The following is a 20,147-nucleotide window of genomic DNA, read 5'->3' on the forward strand; positions in this document are numbered from 1 at the left end:
CCTCCTTGACGTTGCGCTGCGTGAGCGCCGAGCACTCGACGTAGGCGGCGGCGCGGATGCTGGCGGCCAGCCGGCGCGCCTCGGCCTCGCTGACGGGCGCCTCCTTGTACCGGGACAGCTCGATCAGCACCTGGGGTGGATCGGTGCCCAGTGATGACGCCACACCGCGTGCCGTGCACGCGCAGCGCACGCGTGGTCATCGATAGAGCTGATCCCGCACAAATCGAAAATCAAAGAACATTTTACGACTTATTAAAGGGATTGCCCCACCATTTAAGTATGGAGGCAAACTTGATGACTAAAGCTTACAAGGAACTAGTGATATGCTTTCATGTGCAAAACTTCTCTAAATAGCGTCGCTATGGCATTCAGCAATTACGTTCCTCACAACGTCGTTCACCTATTACTGGCATCATATTTGGCATCAACGGACACTCCACACAAATACGTGGCAATTACGCGTCATTAGTCTGAAAGATATTAAAAAATGACTTGGCAGCGCGCTTAAAACCCGGACCCAGTCGTCTCACATCCCTCCGCAGCCCGTTCATGGGACAGGCCGCTCGGCGTGCGAAGGACGTCTGTCCTGTTGCCATGTGCACTGCCGGGGGAGCAGGCCATGGGCCGCGTGGGTAGATCGGTCACCGGTCCGCGTGTCAGCGCACGTATGAAGCAAGCAGGCAAGACCTGCACGTTAACATCACTCACGGGCTTTGTGCGCAGTGATTAGTTTGCGCGTCACACATTCGGCGAGGCGTGGCCAAGTGCAGGTCATCCCGCGTGCGAGGCATGTGGTCATACTCTCTTGGCCAGTTACTACTCTCGTAGCGAAGCTACGAGCTACTACTAGCGAAACTACTTAAAGCAGTCTGGCCCCGTTAACAGATGGCCTATGGCCATGCAGTGAAATGTAGTACCTCACACGCGAGATGACTAGACTCTGTACGATGGTCAGCAGCACTCGTGGGAGGAAACGTGTCAGGTGGCGGAGACCGCTCAGAACGCCGATCCATTTTTTTAACTGAATCACTGACATCTGCGTCCCAGCTAAGGCGGCGGTCCAATAGCACGCCCAAGATTTTTGGGCGTCTGGCCCTCCAGCACACTTGGTTGGGTCCGGCTGACCCTGGCACTGATAGGAAGGTCCGCATGGGTTTTGCATGATGCCAAGGAGAAGGACTGGTTTTGGGTGCATTGAGCTTGAGACCGTGAGCATGGAATCACGATGCTAGGAAGGACGGGGTGGTTTTAATGTATTGGATGCGGGAGGGAAGCTTGCGTTTGACATCATATAAATATTTCTATGCTCTCAGCGTGTTGGGTCACATGAGCGCCTGGCGCGCGCAGGCCGAGGTCGTTGACAAAGACTGAGTAAAAGAAGGCCAAGGGCTGGTCACTGGAAGACCCCCGTAGTATTAGGAAGGCGCTTGAAGACCACTCTGTCGCCAGAAGAGGAAGAGATGCAGACCGACTGGGAAAGACCAGAAAGATGGGACGAGGACCAAAACCCGGTCAACGTTATAGAGCTGGAGCTTGGAAAGCAGCTGAGCATGAAGAATGACGTCGAAGCACTTACTGAGATCCAAGAGGCACAGGAGTGTAAAATGGCCACAGTCTATGCCAGATAAGACGCGCCTGGTCACGGTCATCAGAGACAGCGGTCTCCGTGGAATGGCGGGGGCCGAAACCATGTTGGAAGGAGGACAGAAGATACTCGCCGGACGTGTAGGTGAACACCTGGCGCTGCGCAACACGCTCAACATCTTGGCCATGATGGGGGCGATGGAAATAGGGTGGTAATTTAAGACTAGGGTTGAATCGCCGGTTTTAAGAACAGGATGAGCCAAAGTGCTTACAAGAATCGGAAAAATCGCAGAAGATGAGGCAAGTGTTCATCTACGAAGAAATGAGGGATCTAAGAAGTACAGGGCCGATGACTTCAAACCAGAGTAACAGGATACTAACACAGATACCACCTGGGCCATACACACCAGACCGCGTCATGGAGAACATGTCCTCATGCAGCCCGCCCACAGTCGTGCCAGTCACCCGGAAACCACAAGCGCTCATCCTGGGCAGGTGGGCTTGATAACCGTCTGGCACTCGTCGCTACAGCATCCAATGTGTAGCCTCCACAGCGACCCCGGTCCAACGACGTTGGCCTCAGGCCACGCTCATCTTCTGTATAACTGCATTACACAAGCATCTGCTTTGGCCTGTAGGCTGAATCCCAAATGTCGATTACAGTGAACAGGGCAAAAAGTCTCGAACCCACGACAGGTCTCGAACTCACGACCTTTCAGTCATCAGTTCATCAGCCTCGCCCGCGTCGCGGCGCCGCCTCACCTCGACGTTGGAGCGGAGGTCGGACTGCGTGCCCACCAGCACGATGGCCGCCTGCGGCCGGTGCTGCCGGATCTCGCGCACCCACTTCTGCGGCACGTTCTGGAAGGACGTGGGCGACACGACGCTGAAGCAGACCAGGAACACGTCCGTGTCCGCGTACCAGACCGGGTGCAGCCGGTCGAAGTCGTCCTGCAACACACGCCAGGTCAGACGCCAGCGACTGGCTGTCCGTAGGCTGATCGGAACGATCGCAGTGACGTGACGTGACATGACATAACGTGACGTGACGTGACGCCGCGCGCCCGGCGCAACATCCTGCAAGAACGCGTGCGGATGAGGCTCCGTATCAGGTGTCCGCGCACGCGTCGCCAGTGTCGGCCGGTGCCGTCGCGCCCGTGCCGGCGGCGGGGCCGTCGATACGGGCTCGATAGGGGTCATAATCAGCGACGAGGAGCACCCCCGGTGGTGGCCACCGCGCCGAATATCTCTTCAATCACCCGGCGCGGCAACCGCGCCGACTCTTTCCCATCAACCGGCGCGGTAGAGACCGGACATCCGGCCAGTGCAGACACGAAGGACAATAAGCCGAAATCGATTCCAAGCGATGAGATGTCGACAAGCCGCTGCACGTTGTCGGTCAGTGCAATGCACTTTGAACTTTGACCTGCACCTGCACTCTGACGGAAGCGCCTGTTCTCTGTCGCATGGAGAATGAACATTCGTGGGTGGCACATACGTAGCATCGCAGCAGCGGCGCAGACACATCCGCCAGCGTACGGAGACATCGCTGCGGGAAAGCGATGTGAGTGAGTGAGTGAGTGAGTGAGTGAGTGAGTGAGTGAGTGAGTGAGTGAGTGAGTGAGTGAGTGAGTGAGTGAGTGAGTGAGTGAGTGAGTGAGTGAGTGAGTGAGTGAGTGAGTGAGTGAGTGAGTGGAGTGAGTGAGTGAGTGAGTGAGTGAGTGAGTGAGTGAGTGAGTTAGTGAGTGAGTGAGTGAGTGAGTGAGTGAGTGAGTGAGTGAGTGAGTGAGTGAGTGAGTGAGTGAGTGAGTGAGTGAGTGAGTGAGTGAGTGAGTGAGTGAGTGAGTGAGTGAGTGAGTGAGTGAGTGAGTGAGTGAGTGAGTGAGTGAGTGAGTGAGTGAGTGAGTGAGTGAGTGAGTGAGTGAGGGAGTGAGGAGTGAGTGAGTGAGTGAGTGAGTGAGTGAGTGAGTGAGTGAGTGAGTGAGTGAGAGAGAGAGAGAGAGAGAGAGAGAGAGAGAGAGAAAGAGAGAAAGAAAGAAAGAGAGAGAGAGAGAGAGAGAGAGAGAGAGAGAGAGAGAGAGAGAGAGAGAGAGAGAGAGAGAGAGAGAGAGAGAGAGAGAGAGAGAGAGAGAGAGAGAGAGAGAGAGAGAGAGAGAGAGAGAGAGAGAGAGAGAGAGAGAGAGAGAGAGAGAGAGAGAGAGAGAGAGAGAGAGAGAGAGAGAGAGAGAGATGCACGTTTAGACGGGCCGCCGGCCGCTCGTCACAGTCGCCCCTGGCGGCCCAGCGGCTGGCGCTCAGGCCGTTATCGGGGTGCCAACACGGCGCCGCCCTCGAGGTCATCGCCGACGGCCGAACGGGTGCTGGCCGACAGCGGCGCGCCGCTCACCTGCCCGGCCGTGTCGCACAGCTGCAGGCGCACCGGCTGGCCGTCCACCATCACCACCACTGCCGGGTGGGAGGGGCGTGTCAGGGGGACGGAGGGGGGGGGGGGGACGCACAAGGAAGTGCTGGTGCCAAACATGGATGAGTGTGGGCGAGGCGTCAGCGCCTGTCTGTCTGTCTGGTTTGGGCATACACACAACTCGCTGAAGCCATTCAGTCAAAATGGCTATATCACATCACCACCCATCAATAATTCAAACAAACCTCGAATCGGTTCTCAAGCTGATCACTGTCATATCGATACAGAACTGACCTTGGTTTCACTCGCTGCCCGGCATGTCTGCCTGCACTGCCTCCACCGGGAACATTTCTCACCGGTACCCGGGGCTCGAAGGCGTTACGTTCGGCAGCCGGGACCCGGCACGCATTCCCACGCATCCCTTCCAGCGCGAACACCCTCCGCGCCACGGCCCCGCCCAGGCAGCGGGCGGCCGTCGGCCCAGCGCCGCCCCCCGAGCCTCCGCGGGCGCGGCGCTCGGCCGCGCGCTCCAGCTCGGCCGCAGCTCCACTCACCGTTGTAGTCGTCGTACGTGGTCGGCTGGTACTGGCTGGGGTAGCCGTTGTTGGCGTAGCTGACCACCATGGAGGTCTTGCCGACGGCGCCGTCGCCCACCAGCACACACTTGACGGCGGCGGCGGGGGCGGGCCCGCGCGCCGGCTTAGCCGCCATGGCCGGACTGCAGGGCGGGCTGGCGCTGCTCTGGATCAGCATGGCGGCGCCGCACGTCCGCCGTCGGGCCCGGCGCAATCCCAGCCGGCACGAGGCCTGCTGCCCGCCGGCCGGGCGGAGCGCGACCGCGAGTGACGCCCACACCGGCGTCGGCCCGCTCGCGCGGCCAGACTCGGCGCCGGGGCGGCCAGGTGACGTCGGTGGGATTCCGCTTATCGAGTGGGGCGACCGCCACCGGGGCTGCGCCTATCCGCGTCCTTATCTTCGGCTCTGACTCACGGGGTCAGAAGCGAGACTGAGCGGCACTAGAACGGCCCAATAGCGGCGGTTAGTCTGTCACAGGTGGTCCAGACTCATATCAATGCCAAGTACATGAACACCTGTATACACCCCAGTGTCTGCAAAAGCATGTTGAGGTTTGTATTTCATGAAGCTTGAGACTTACATTATGCCTCCTACGAGCCACGAGGTAACCAGGCGGGAGCATGGCCCTCTCCTTTCCTACAAAAAAGCACCAAGGCTAAAAGACCCAAAACAAAAGAGCACACTGATTCGATACCCCAACGGGTTTAGCAAGCAGAAATATAATCTTAAACAATGTTGAAGTCAGAACTTTGCACATTAATTGCAAAGAAAAGGGTTGTTTGCTCTGGAGAAAGACAGGTGCCAAAATATTCACATGTTGTAACCTTCTCCTTGCACATACAAAGAAAAATGATGCTAGACTCTGTCCCACAAAAAGAACACAATCCCAAGACATTCCAACTGCAAACTGTGCTGGAAGGCTTACAAAACACACTACCCTAGACAGTCACAGAGAAAATATGGCCTTGGAAGCTCAATTTAATCCAAACATCTCACTTCTCTAAATTAAACCTGAGGGCCTCCTGATACATTTCATATGTCCCTAAAAAACTGCAATGTGTTCACCCAACAACAAAGAGCAAAGCTGTAATGAAGCCCAGTACAGCACTGCAAAACCTGAAGCAGGCTAGTGCCTCCAAAACAAGACAGTCTACCAGGGCAGTCTGTCAGAGACTACAAGTACAGGAGTACAAAAAACTGTGCCCCACTTATTCATCAGAATCACCAAATGGGGCAAGGCTGAGTGAGTTTTACACAGTGCTGGTTAAATACAGTGCTGGTTTACACAGTGCTGTAAGTCCATGTGTTGTCACTAGTTAGCTCAAGGCCTCCATCTTTGACACATCAGTTTGCCAACAAAATAATGCCTTAAACCATACTGTTTCCATAGACCCAGGCAAATGAGTTCATATTCAAATGAAGGCCCTTGAGCCTCCTCCCAAACCATGGCAAGTTCCTACCTCCAGCTTGCACTTGTGCTCTTTCAGCCTTATAGTCTTGTCCCAGGTAAAATATTACACTGTGAAGAATTATCAAAATTAAAAGCATCAAAGAAAATATGATGTTGCAACAAATTTGGATTCATTTTCCATTTCCTTTTCTCATCTCATCATGTATTCCTCTGCATAGCCCTCAAATAAATATTTTTCATGAAAATGGGATACACAACCAATGCATCCATCATCTCAAATGTCAAAAAAGGCACCAGCTACAATATACAAAACAGACAAGTAAAACAAAATATTCATAACAATAAATGATAAGAATGTAGAAAAATGTTCTAGTGGCAACTGCAGCCAAATGAGCTCAATAATCCATGTCCCCACCTTGGATGCACTGTTGTTGCACACCATCATGTCAGCCCATGTTGCTCTATATTTTTAAGAAGCCCATCCTCAGCATGCCACATGTGCATAGAAACTCCATTGATTTTTGTGCTTCACTGTTGCTGTTGACAATTCTTGTTTTTAAATGTTAAGCATGTCATATCTGAAGCAACTGTTTCTTAAAGCAGCCATGACTCCTTCAATCAGTTGTCAAATCATGGCATATGATTGGCAATGAGCTTTTTATGAAACCACCACAATTGACAGTTATCTGAACCAACACAACAAGTATAAAACAACTTGTCAGGACATATATCTATAGCATTTAACTGACTGAGCTTAAAAGATATTACAGTAATATAAGTCAGAAGAACAGCAAGTGCGCTCCCATGCAGGCTTTGTATAGTCCCCAAAGCTCAATTACCCGTCAGAGTGTCTGCCTCCCAAATACAGGGGTAGGGGTGGTAGGGTAACAGAGTTTAAATCACTTCAGTGTTCCATATTTGACCCCGTCATAATGGCCCACTGCCAGCAACTGTATTTAAGGGCAGGTGTGACATGAGGGCATGCAGGTGGTGTCAAGCATCACATGTTACACTTCAGGTCAAAAATTGTGATGATGGACTGGAACTTCACAATCAGATGATGGAGCCAGGGCTTATACAAGCATTTCTAATTGAGGGTTTTGATTCCAGTTATACACCCAATAAAGATGTTCTGAGCAAATATTAAGTCTTGCCGACTACTGTATTGATTAATGACTGTCCCGCTCAACTGCCAGAACTCTGTGAAGAAGTTAGCCACCAAATGGGACAACATAATGTGGCAGGACCTATTGGAATATGCTAAAAGAACATGCTACATCCTTTGAATTCTCCAAAATCTGTGGAAATGTTTGTGTAAGACAAAACTATATATTATTCTGACTGCCAGAACTTCCTTGAATTGAATCTATCTCAGGGAAACAATATTGTAATATGGAACAGAAAGCATATGAGGAGAAATGTAATCAAATGATGGGTGAACTGACTACCCAAATAATGAGAGCAATCCTATCAAACAGTTGAACAATGCTACACTTGACAAGTTGTTATTCAGATATTAACCTTTAAAGCATACTTTATCTGTTTGAAAAAATCTGCTGTGATAATGAATACATTCAAACAAAGACACACTGCTCCCAAAAGCAATAGTAGGCACCTGGCCAAATAACAAATGGGCAATGCTATACTTGACAAGTTGCCATTCCGATGTTCACTTTTTAAACTTATCTTTTGCCTCTGATGTGGTGACGAATATATTTAAACAAAGCCAAACTGCTCCCACTGGCGATGATAATCATCTGGCCAAATATTGAAAACACGTCTGAGAGGTAGTAGTGGATATCATAACAAAATGTCATGCGTCGAAGACACGTGACAAAAGCCCTGCATGACGAAAAATTGGCAAACGACAGCAAAAGAAAGACAGAATTTGTTGCAATAACGGGTACACTTACCAAAACGACTGACCTACATGCACCACAAGACAATTGCTGGCTCCGCGTAGCGTGCGCTGCCTGTAGCAAGCATTATTGTTTACCTTCAAACAAGTGGACCAAGGGGACTGAATCATAAGTGCGCCAATGGTCGTATAATGTGCAAGGTGCCATATCGCTACCATATCCTGGTAAATATTTAGAGTAATTGACGCGAAATATCGCATTATAAGCCATCACCAAAAATGAGCTTAGAATAGCCAAAATTGACATTTTCCAAATTGGATGAATCAGAACCAAAATGATCACTCCACCACCGATTGGATACTTGCCACCAATTTGGTTGTTTTCACCAACGCTTTAAAAAGTCATTTTCCGTAATGTCCCAGGGAAATGTTCAGAAAGACTGTCATCCATCAGATTGGCTGAGGTGCTACCAAATAGCTCCACCAGTTGGTGGGGAGAGGGGGAACAAGAGAATATCCCCCGCTAGCCCCTGAGTGGCCTTCGGGACCCCCACCTCAACACAGACCACCAAGGACCCGATAAGAGAACGCGTATGGATGGCCGGAAGACGACCCTGTGGCAAAAGCTTGGCCTCAAGACCAGCCAGAGGAACTCGTTGCGCCTGTCGTGGGTTCCGGGAGCTCCAAGGCGTCTATATAGGTCCAAGACCACCACTGCTGAGCAGTTGACTGTGAGTCCGCTTGGGCCCTGGGGACTTATTTACGAAGCAGGGACATGGCCGGTGTCTGCCATTGTCACTGAAGGCCTCCTGCGTTGGCCGGGCCCTTGAAACAATGTGGTTTCCTGTATCAAGGAACAGAGTGCTGAACAGGGGAGCCTGTGTCGGCGAGGGGCTCCTAGTCGACCAGAGGCACGTCTTACTGAAGAAGAACAGGACGAAACCCTGATTGTCAAAGAGCCACTTGCGTTGATCGGGTTGCATCCCATGCTTGACATGGGATGAACATATGAGAAATGACAATGAAATGATCCACAATGAAACAATGGAAGGGTCTGGTCAGTCGGGCTCTAGTAGCGAAGAGAGGCCCTTCAGAGCCCCTGGCCCAGGCCATGAAACAGACCTGGGGCCTCGTTTAAGCTGGAGCCCATGACCCTAACTGCGGTCCATATGCGTGCCTGGGTGGCATGTTTTATTGTTGTCATTATTGTCTTTAGCACCATTCTGATTCGATGACTTTGAGACCAGGGCTCACGCAATGCAGGATCGCTATGTGTGTGCTTCAGGCGTGTAGCCAGAACCTTAACAAGGGAGGAGGCACAAGGTTGGCAGAGGGCCCGCTGATAGTAAAAGGGTCCCCCCCAAAAAAACAACAACAAATCGCTGGATATGACACATTTTGGTACTGAGGGCATGTTTTTCGTTGATATTTATCATGTTTGCCTTCCATAACCAGAACAGGTGTCAGACGCTGCCGCGATATAAATTCTGCCTGAGCTTTAAGTCAAGAAATTGAAGAACTAATGCGCAAAAACGGTCGCATGAAATTACTCGCCGGAGCACTTCATCATGCTTCGGTCCAAGAGATTCTTTAGAAGCCCATAGAGCTCCGAGGTTTCGTTAAAATTTGTATCCGTATTGTTCAAAGATATTAACGGCCCCGTAGATTGTAGACCGACATGGGTCAACAATTTGTATTAACATGGCCAAACCGTGTTAGTCTGGAAGTGTTGAACATTCTGTCGGAGTCGTTTCGTGGTACACGTGTAGCGCAGTTTTGAGCAAACACGCTCGCAAATCTTACAAAAAAAAACTCGACGCCAGACGCTGCAGTCTCCGTAGAGCGCATAGCGTCAGCTTCGCGGCTAACACTAGGCCGTGGCCAACGGGAGGACGAAAAGGATGACGCATTTGAAGAAGTACCTTTGAACGCTTGATAGCATGTGATGACACATTTAGAAGGGAGCCCGGGTGTATCTTTAGCCTGCGCAATTGCTATTGATGACAAGATCGGATTGCCCCTCACAGCACCGCGAAGCGGTGCTGGAGCCTGGTGGTGGATCTAGCAGAGCAAAGGTAAAATCTCTATCTTTCATGTAACTGTATCTGTTGAACTGTCCAGAGGACAGCCTCAACGTGTAAAAAAGGTGCTCTTTGTCTTTGTCCCAGTCTCCTCTTTGAAAGACACGAATTAATTTCAAAGACATTTAAAATCATTACCTTATGACGGTCGTTTTCACGCGCGCAGCGTCCGCCGACTGGTGTCACTTGCAGCGACCAGCGCTGTTCGGTTTTACGGAGGCTGCAACCAAGACCGTCGCCGTCCTTGCTCCCGAAACCGCGGACGCGTACGCTCAAGCCTTTTGATATAATTTGCTTCACAAGTCGATTCAGCAAAAGGATGGTAAACAGTAAACATGGGGAGCATGGGATGGCCTTGCTTGCTTTCGAAGTCATTTTTGCGCACTCCATTCAACACTAATGATATCCCCTTCTTCTTTCCGGGAAAGGGGCTCCCTCGAGCAGAACAGTATGGTGAGGGGGGGGAGACATATTATTGTTCCCGGTCAGGGGGTTGAGTGCCATTCCGTTCCAACACAGGGTGTCTTCTGCCGACTGTGTAGTACTGGTGGTGCCTGATCGACATAAGGTCCATATCGAGTCAGGGGCCCCCGATCAGCGCAAAGGGCCATTTGACTGTCATTTGAGACCCGCCCCGCAGGCCGGACCCCCTGAATAAGGACTCCGACCAGCCCTTTGTGCCCTCAGACCCTCCAGTCGGCCCCTTGATAGTCAGGCTCGATGGGCCCTCCAGGCTCTTCGAGACTCCTCGAATACTGCATCTGGTCGAATCAAGCCCCTTGCCAAAACCGGGTACTGTTAGACGCTGTGTGGCTCTTACAGACGCCTGGGGCTACGACCAATACAAATCGCTGTATTGGTCGTAGCCTCCGGCTTCGTCCCAGCTTAGGAAAAGTGCCTTCAGGCCCACACCACCACGGAGCAGACCGTACATTATTGGCGGTGTCTGGCCAACATATAGACCTTGATCGACTCGAGGGCCCCTGATCAGCGCAAAGGGCCCCCTGATTGGTACTGGAGTACCCGGCCTTACGGGCTGGGGCCCCTTTATTTGACCTCCGTCCGGCCTTTCGGGCCTTCAGACGGTGAAGGTTCGTCAGTGCTCAGTTTAGTAGGTTTTAAGCTCTAAGTTGCCTACAAGCAATTATTTTGAACTTTCTGAAATTTGAGGACTTTTTTTGTTTCACAGCGATCGGTGCAGTGACCTATGGGATCTAATTTGTCTGCATTTGCATGCTTGCATGCGTGCAAGTTTTCCTTCGCGTTTTCGAGGTGTTTGACCTCAGGTCAGGTCTCATTATTGCCTCCACATAACTCATCATATTGCACGGAATCGATTGGTGAACGTTTGAATGCAATCGGACGAGCCGTTTCGGAGAACTTTCGTGTCTGCGCCATATGCTGCTTTTTTAGACTCGACCTCTTGTTTTGACGCGAACGGTGGCGGGCGAACGGCGAGCGCACTCGGGGCATTGTTATGATTTTAACCCATTAGTTTTAATATTTCGTAGAATGTGCATGATCTCTGCCTTCTTTGATCTTGAAGACAATATTTCTTCACCGACTCACCTGTAGTTGACCATGTCTGCTGCTGAAATCGTCGCAGCATTCGCGTAGATGAGCTCGAAAGCAAATCATCAGCCATTCTCTTTCATTTGTCATGTAGTGGGCCAGCTTGTTCCAAACGAATGTTGGCAAGATGACCATGGCTCAGCTTATCACATTACAGGGGCGCCACACCCAAGGCTACGTGTCTGGCTGGTACCAGTGCTTAATCAAGCCCAGAGGAGATGGTTTTGTGTCATAGTTAGCTTTTTCCTCATTCTTTTTACTATCTACCAGTTAAAACTGTTGAAAGAGGAGGAATCAGCATTGAGGGGGCCAACCCAACATGAAAATTGGCTTTGCCCCCAGAAATTGATTTGAATTGACACTCTTGCGTTATACATGGCAAGCATCACATGCAACTTAAGATCTGCAAGCAACTAGGCATGCAAAGGGCAACTTTGGCTTGCTGATTGCATTTCTATTAATGTTTAGACGGTGGCAACAAAATGTGCCATTCTGCTCTACCAGCTAATGTTTTCGTGGTCTGAAATGCAAATTTTTACACCAGCGTATGTAAAATGAATTAAAAAGGGTGCTAGCCAACAATTTTAACCTTTATCCTGGTTGGTCGGTTTTTATGACGCGGACAGATAAAGGGGAGAGGAGATTTGTCGTTTGCAAGCTAAGAAAGGTACAACCTCGCGAAAACAAAATCAGTGAGCTGTCATCAACGAGATTTTGCGATTGTTAAGAAGCCTCCTGTTGTTAATATTTACCGCACTGGACAGGGGCGGACATAGCCTGGAGTTGTTGTCTTTTTTTTTGGGGGGGGGGGCAACCGTTCGTCGCCAGCTGGCTGGTGTGGGATCCGAGGTCCAGTACCTTTCGCGAATACCTAGTAGGGACACCATTCAAAACCGAAAAAAGCACCGAAATGCTTTTGAATCTTAAGCAGAAGTTAAAACAAAACAGTTAAAACAGTTAAAGTTAAAACAGACGGTAAGTAGACGAAGCTTTTAATGAAGTTCTGGGCATGTTTTAGGGGGGGGGGGAAACATACTCTCAGAGGTTTTAGGGGACCATAGCCCCGTGCCTCCCCCCCCCCCCCCCCCAAGATCCGCCTATGCCACTAGACCAAGTCTAAGGTCAAATTTTCCTGAAAATCCAAATACCTCAGCCTTGCATGTTCATATGTACGAAACCACGCAGTGTAGATGCATGGGACGTGAAGGAGACGTGTTTCTTATTTGATTATGAGTACAATGGTGCCTAGTTTTGTTTGTTTCGAACCTATATTAATAGCGTGGGCTTCGTTAATGTAACAGCGCGCGCGCCCTTCGCGCGCGGTCCGCGGTCGCGGACGCAGCTGCGCGGCCGGAACCTGCCGCCCACCGCCCCTGCTGGCCTTGGGTCGTCCTGCAATGCTCGTAAAAACATCACTCCTCCGAAACCAGACTTGCAAGGGATACGCTTTTGGTGTTAACACACAGCGTCCCATCGCCTCCCCCCCCCCCCCCCCCCCTCCTTCATGTCAAGGCGACTTTGGTGTTCGGGAAGAGGTCAGCCTCTAGAAATTAGGTCGACGACAAAATACACACCTTTACCACCCCTGGACAAAAATGCTGCTGGAGGTGCGTACAGAGATAGCCCACCGGAGCTCTGCCTTGGCCGCTTTCACGGGGAGCAGGTTTGCCGCGGCGGTATGGGGATCGGCGTGCCGGAGTGACCATGGTCGGCGAGCTGGAGGTCTCTTGTCGGGTGACGTAGCAACTCACTATGTTGACAGCGCATCATGACTGTCGATGTTGGGACAAGACACTCTTGACAGCGAGCAACGAATATTGTACAGAACATGCAGACAGAAACTGGACGAAATAAGAACACAACGTGCAAAAACGACACTAATAGCCTCTCGGGCCAAGTGGATGGAGAAGGACGAAACACCGAATTCCGTACTAAATCCATACTGCATATATGTACAAAACCCACAATCGTGCACCTACTGTAACATTAATATAAATGTGCACATTGTACTAGTTACATTGCAGTTACACGATAATTGTACATTGTGACCGACATGTTAGCCCATTTTAGGTATCAACGTCATGTGGTAAACAGTTTTTGGAAGGAACTCCTCACGAAATTGAATATCGCATCTCTAAATACAGTGTGGCATGCATTAGTTGGAGTTGTATGCGGACGACGCGCAATTTACTTAATCATTTTTATCACGAAACAATATACTGTCAGCTGGTAACTATCGCATCTGCCTGTAGAGCAGAACTATGAAACAGTTAAGAGGTTGGTAAATAAATGTCTACAGATTGAGAGACAGATAGCGAATATCAGCAGCAAACACGTTGACTGCAAGGAGATGGAATAACTTGCTTCATGAGAATGGTCTGGTAGAAATGTGAATAGTGATTTAACGTCCTACGTGTTTTCATCTCTTGCCTTTTGTTTGCTTCGCTGTTGCACGATACTCGTGCCTACTGGCTAGGAGCCTATTCTTCTGTTCTTTATTGTTTGTGAGTTTAGTGAGACGAATTAGGAAGAGCGAGCAGATTCCTGATGTGTGCTATATTGCGGGTAGTACGGTGTCGGGGTAGTGAACGACATGATGTATGCAAAATCCTGCACGATTGTTATGTATGCGTATTCTGTATTGTTATTATTACATCATCATATTACAAATCCTGTATTGTTATGATTATATACGCGTTGTGCATTGATGGTACGACTATGTATAGCTTTGGGATGAAGTGCTGTTTGAATAAAAAAAAAACAGTTGAAAAAATGAGAGTGCATCATGTGCTTTAGTGTTTGATTGTAATGACTTATGTGCGTGCGCATTTGCGCGTCTACAAGCACATGCGTACGGCTGCAAAACTTAATGCATAGCCAAAATAGTCAGTGTAGAGGTTACAAGAATGCATGATTGATTGATTGATCGAGTGAGTGAGTGAGTGATCGGTTCATTGACATCACGTTTCCAACACGTTGGTCACGCCCCATCTTCTATGGTCCACAATGGGTAAGGTCCACCAGCAGGACGCAGGCAATGGGCAAGGTCCACCAGCAGGACGCAGGCAATGCGCACCAATGTGATCATGGCTGCTGGCTGGCGGTCACGACTGAGGTCTCGGCCGAACCCCCGACGACGCACAACGCGGCTGTGACCTCCACCGTTGGTCGTTGGTTCGTTGGTCGTTCAGCCACAGCGCGGTCAGATTGCTCAGAGTTGAGTTCGCGACAGTTTCAGTCCACCTCGCACCGCGGACAGAGAGCGGAGCAAGAACTGCAGTCGGCGGCGTGCAGTTCATCCTGCCGAGCTGGAGCCGCCGGGTGCGACATCGCACCGCGGACAGAGAGCGGAGCAAGAACTGCAGTCGACGGCGTGACCTTCATCCTGCCGATGGAGCCGCCGGGTGTGGTTGCGCTGGTTTCCAGATCGGAGAGCTGAATGCCATCTGGTGACGGGATGGCATTCAGCACCTCACCAGGTGGCATGTGACGTCTGGCACACATCCGGCGCGTCAGCACGGGTGCACGTGTTTTCCCGGCCGATGCCATGTGGTGTGCCAATCCGTGCTGATACCGTGTCATGTGCCAATTCGTGCCGATGCCGTGTCGTGTGCCATTCCGCGTCGATGGCGTGTCGTGTGCCAATCCATGCCAGTGCCGTGTCGTATGCCAATCCGTGCCGATGCCGTGCCAAACCTCGGTGCGTTCCGGCAGACTCGGGGAAACGGGAGTTCGTGGGGATGGGACATTCCCTGTTTAGAGTTGTGGACGTGGCTGAAACTGCGATAACATTTCGTCGGTGCATCGGTTTGGAAATACGCGTAGGTTTTCAAACCAGCCACCACGTTTTGTTTTGACCGGCCGCCCGACCGTCTGGCCATTTATTTTGCCATGGTGCGTTTGGCTCGTGGCTGCTGTGAATAGCCAGTGTCAGAGTGAGAAAAAGCCCCGGAATCTGCACCCAATAATCGGGGTGACCTGACGTCACGATCGCTTTACCTGAGGTCATCCTCGCCTGATATGACCTCGCCTGTGGCCGGACCGATAGACACTACTGCCTTGCAAGGCTTTGCACTCGTTTCTCCATCTCACTTTTTCGCCACAAGATCACCACGCATTTCGGCGGATGTTGTTCAACACACACCAGCACCGCGCCGCCGAGCCGTACGCACACACCGGCATGGTACTGGCAAGCCGTATGCCTTTTCTATGCTTCTCTTGTCTGCGCGGACATTTCCAGATCGCACCCGGCTGACCGCAGACTCTGCGCACTCGACGCTCTGAGCTTATTTGACTTCAAAAGGCGATAGTCAGTTGGCTTCGGGTTGGACATTCAGAGAGGAGTATGTGCTGGCTTGAGGCACGTGGAATGGTTCCTCGGGGTACACATGCGTGGTATCTGGGCCAGAGCAGCACAACTGTGTCTCTGGCTGGGAAGTGGGTTGGGCATGGCATGGTCAGTGGGTGGGTTGGTCATGGTCTTTGATCATAGTCCATGAAAAGTCACATTCGTCATATTTAAGCTACACCCATATGAAGCAGTCTGACGCGAGCTTTCCCGCGACGTTTTTGGCGTTGTTCTGGTCATCCTGGCTTCCAAGATCCCGGAAGGACCTCTGAGGCCCCTCGAAGGGGCGAAGGTGAAAAACTGTTCGTCTGCTGTTGACCAAACCATCATCATCCCGCGGGGTGGTTTTACCAGTGCATTCCGGTAAGCTGGACTGGTTCCTCTGCGCCTGTCGCTGTGTGTTGCAGTAAGTGGACACCGATGTCAAGGAGACCTGGCGCGCCACCTAAGCTGTGCGTAGGCATTTTTCTATGGTAGGTTGAATAAATTGAACAGCAGTCCCCGCTGCAGGGTCCAGAGCCTGGGGGACAAGGGACCCGCACTGACTTAGTTGCTGGATGGGCTTCCGGCGAGTCGAGGCAGTTCCACGGCTGGTCTGTGCTGAGGATGAAGCTGGGCACCCGGGCCAGGGGCGGGGCGGCCATCGCGTAGTGCACGTGCGCCGCAGCCGTGTGATGATCGGCGTGCTCGGCCCGCGGCGCGCCGAGCACCAGACCCAGCACCTGCAATGGGAAGATTCTGCATTCAGGCGCGCCAGAACTGTCGGCGTCCGGAGGAGGTAACTGAATTTCAGATAGCCGCCTTTAAAAGTGTCTATGCTTTCAAAAATATGGTGTTTGCACCACTACGTGGCAGCGTCCACAATGACCGATGAAGAAATACTAGCACGTTCCGCCCATGCTCAACGCAGCTGTCTGCACGGCGTTTTGGCTAGCCACGGGGCATCTCGACGCCTGTACAAATAATGAAGGTCGTTGCAGGCCAAGCCTCGGGCCAATCAAGCCGGCTGATCTGCCAGCCCCCCCCCCCCCCCAGAATTATTGCCCAGATGACTCCTGTACGTGTCAGCGCTGATCCTTCATGAAAGGACTTGAGGCCGACATGTGATCACACACACACACACACACACACACACACACACACACACACACACACACACACACACACACACACACACACACACACACACACACACACACACACACACACACACACACACACACACACACACACACACACACACACACACACACACACACACACACACACACACACACACACACACACACACACACACACACACACACACACACACACACACACACACACACACACACGCACACACACACACACACACACACACACACACACACACACACACACACACACACACACACACACACACACACACACACATACATGCATACATATGCGCACACACACACGTACGCATACACACACGCATGCACGCACATAGTAAGACAAATTGACGTTCGATTATGTGTGTGCTGCACTGTGTTACCGTATAGGTAAAGTTTTCTCTAACCCACACCTTTTGGCCATCCGAGACAATTGATTTGCGTGTGCCCCTCGCTTTAACATTGAGAATTTCTCTATCAGGTCGATGCAGAAATTCTCCCCACCTAAGGATGCTAGAATCGCCTCATTTTCACCAAACCAATTCACCTTTTGACGTTATGAAGTCCACATAGGTATGCTCTGCGAATTTAACGTGCGCCCGGGTGAAGGTTGGATACCCTTCGTTCGGGTGGGGGTCAATTTGACTCCCACCCGATTACAGGGTTGGTTTGCCTGTACTTGAACTCACTTAGGTAAAAGCTTCAGCTTCCTAGGTCATGACCTTGGGGTCTAACAAGTTCAAACAAGGTCAAACTCCAGGTCGGTGTCCAAAGTGTTCCCAGAACCTAGATAACTAAGCCGAGCAAAGTTAGCATGCTCATTTAAGGTCAGTGACCTTGTTTGACCCTTTGAAGGTCTTAATGACCAAAATCATACAAGACTGCCGTAAGTTTTGCGCTTGAACAAGCGACAAAATTACGCTAGGCAGTATGTTCCCAAAAACAAAACGTTGACGTGGATCATTTTGGATCAGTGATCTATTATGACCTTAAGAAACTTCATGAAAGATGCATAAATCGGTCTCTGTCATCAACAAATTAGAAATGAACACCAGAAACTACCTCATACAGCAAGCTCTGGAATAATAAAGCAGGTTAGTTTTGACCTTGGTCTGACCTTCATACCCGACCCTTGGTCAATGGAATTTGTTCATTCAAGTGTTGTGTTACCTATGTTACGCTGCTGTGCACCGTCACAGGTCGGACGCCCACGACGTTCAATCCGTTCTGGGACCTGAACCTGCTGACCCCGTTCAAAGTGGGCCAGGTGCGGTCACAGGATTACTTGGACCTTTTCGCAAAAGAAGAGGTGCTTGACAAAGGTGAAAAGCCGACGTACTCCATGTGCCAGAAGCGTCAGAAGTGCTCCAAGAACTTCCTGATTCAGAGATTCTCGCGCATCCTTGCAGGGCGCCTGAAGCGGTTCTGGCATGATGAATACCACTGTGGACTTCACGGCCAGTGGTCTGGATCTGTCGTCATACTCTGCCATACATGAAGCCTGTAAGTACAAGCTGCACAGCGTTACCAAACATTGTGGCGTGTCGCACTCGGCCACTGCACGACCCACTGTAATCACCCTTTTTGAGACAGCGGTAAGAGTACAGTTACTCCAGGGTCCAGCCCATCCGCATAAACCGCGTCAACAGCTGCGAAGCATGTATGCTGTTCTCTAAGCTGGCCAGTGCCTGGCGGGGTGCGTAGCCAAACACCGTAAGTCGAGGGGGTTGGGGGGGGGGGATGTGTCACCTGCAGTCTCGCCAGTAGATCGTCTTTGTAATTGCTAATTTTGTGAGTGTTTCGGTGACCGCATGGAATTAATGACAACTTGAAAGATCTGAATCGTATGCGAACCAACGACCTCAGAAACGAACTTTTTTAAAGCCTCCCCATGCATGCATGTGTGCATGCATCGGCCCTCACATACCGCCGCATACAGGTTTAACCGGCTTGAACTACCCACATCATGATCGGCATCAAGTGTGTCGAAAATGTATACATGAAGATTAAAAAGGATATTCGTCGCGTGATTCTGCTTTTTTCGAGCTGACCCGTTTGAGTGCGGAGAAGCATCGTGCTCATGTTGAATTGCGGAAGCCATGATCATTAACTCACTTGCCATGCGCGATTTGGGTGATGTAATCCTGCGATGTTTGTTAAATGCGGCCTTGTTCCATTGCGTGGGAACGCAAGGTCTTGATGGCAATCAATCGTGCCGAAACGTTTACGGATCGGCATAAACGATAGCGACTGCTGTCCACGCCATGATTTTTTACTTCCTCTAAGTTTACGCGGAACTTAAATGTATGATGAATATGTGTCTGTATGTGGCTAGAACGCTGAGGGCATATCAGCGCAAGAGGTTTAGTCAGCAAGTTCTAGTTTTCCCTTGGGTGCGTGGTATGTACACGTGCAATGGCATAGCGTTAAAATCTATCCAACGCAGCCCCTCTTACCAGCTAACTGTTCACAAATGCAAGTATAAGCTTCACTTTGAGCTTTGCTCTGTAGACCGTCAAACGTTGCAGAACAGCGGGAGCTGGTTTAACCCCACCGCCACCTACGGACTATGTCTCCTTGCAAAAATCCTGCAGCGACACTCAATATCCTCCAGCCACTGCGAGACGCCGAAACGCGCGTCGCAACATGCAAAGCGACTGCTGCTATGTTCAACTCTTCCATGCAAAGTGGCCAATATGAACGTTTAGCTTTTGAGCTAAGCGTAAGCTAAGGTAAGGCCTAAGCTAAATTAGCTTGATGCCTAAGTTGAGTTCAAGCATTTGGGTTAAGCCCTATCCGGTTACCACTTTCATTTTAATTCACCAATCATGAAGAACGGAATGTACTCTGGGGCTATCGTAATCAAAGCTGCTCTGCAAAATTGCATCTCATATTTCATTGAACCAGACCGTTGTAACAGGATGGTCAACCGTGTACCAATAGTTACGTGTTCGACAGTTGAGACAAGCCCAAAGCTAATGACCTTTGGTTTCTTTCACCTGTCTAAAATGTGGTGATAAATATGCGGTCGAGTACCTTACTTCTTATCACGATCTCTACAATCATGCCACAGAACCCCGTGTACTAAGATCAGAGCCATGCCATGCATAGTTTCGTGCGACCTGCAGCAGGGCTCTCCTTCGTCACAGCGATATCAGCTGCCTTTGATCCAAGAGC

General features: G+C 50.7%; 2 protein-coding genes across 2 annotated transcripts in view; both read right to left on the reverse strand.

Moving 5' to 3' along the window:
- On the reverse strand, window positions 1-8,326 carry LOC119106333 (rho-related GTP-binding protein RhoU; the record flags this gene model as incomplete). Its single annotated transcript, XM_037229955.1, is given in 5 exon segments — window positions 1-130; window positions 2,347-2,535; window positions 3,971-4,029; window positions 4,540-5,001; window positions 7,886-8,326. Coding segments are annotated over 4 exon segments (577 nt in total), but the record flags the coding sequence as incomplete, so codon positions are not given.
- Window positions 4,980-20,147, reverse strand: part of LOC119099165 (eIF-2-alpha kinase GCN2) — a 30,045-nt gene continuing 14,877 nt past the window's right edge. Inside the window, exons 9-10 of the mRNA XM_037222273.1 lie at window positions 16,378-16,553; window positions 4,980-5,001 (exon numbers count right to left, since the gene is read on the reverse strand). Of these exons, the coding sequence (XP_037078168.1) occupies window positions 4,980-5,001; window positions 16,378-16,553 (198 nt within the window). The remainder of the gene's footprint in view (window positions 5,002-16,377; window positions 16,554-20,147) is intronic.

Source organism: Pollicipes pollicipes, unplaced genomic scaffold (genome assembly GCF_011947565.3).
Source record: "Pollicipes pollicipes isolate AB1234 unplaced genomic scaffold, Ppol_2.1 Scaffold_2555;HRSCAF=2994_pilon_pilon_pilon, whole genome shotgun sequence".
Classification (NCBI taxonomy): domain Eukaryota; kingdom Metazoa; phylum Arthropoda; class Thecostraca; order Pollicipedomorpha; family Pollicipedidae; genus Pollicipes; species Pollicipes pollicipes.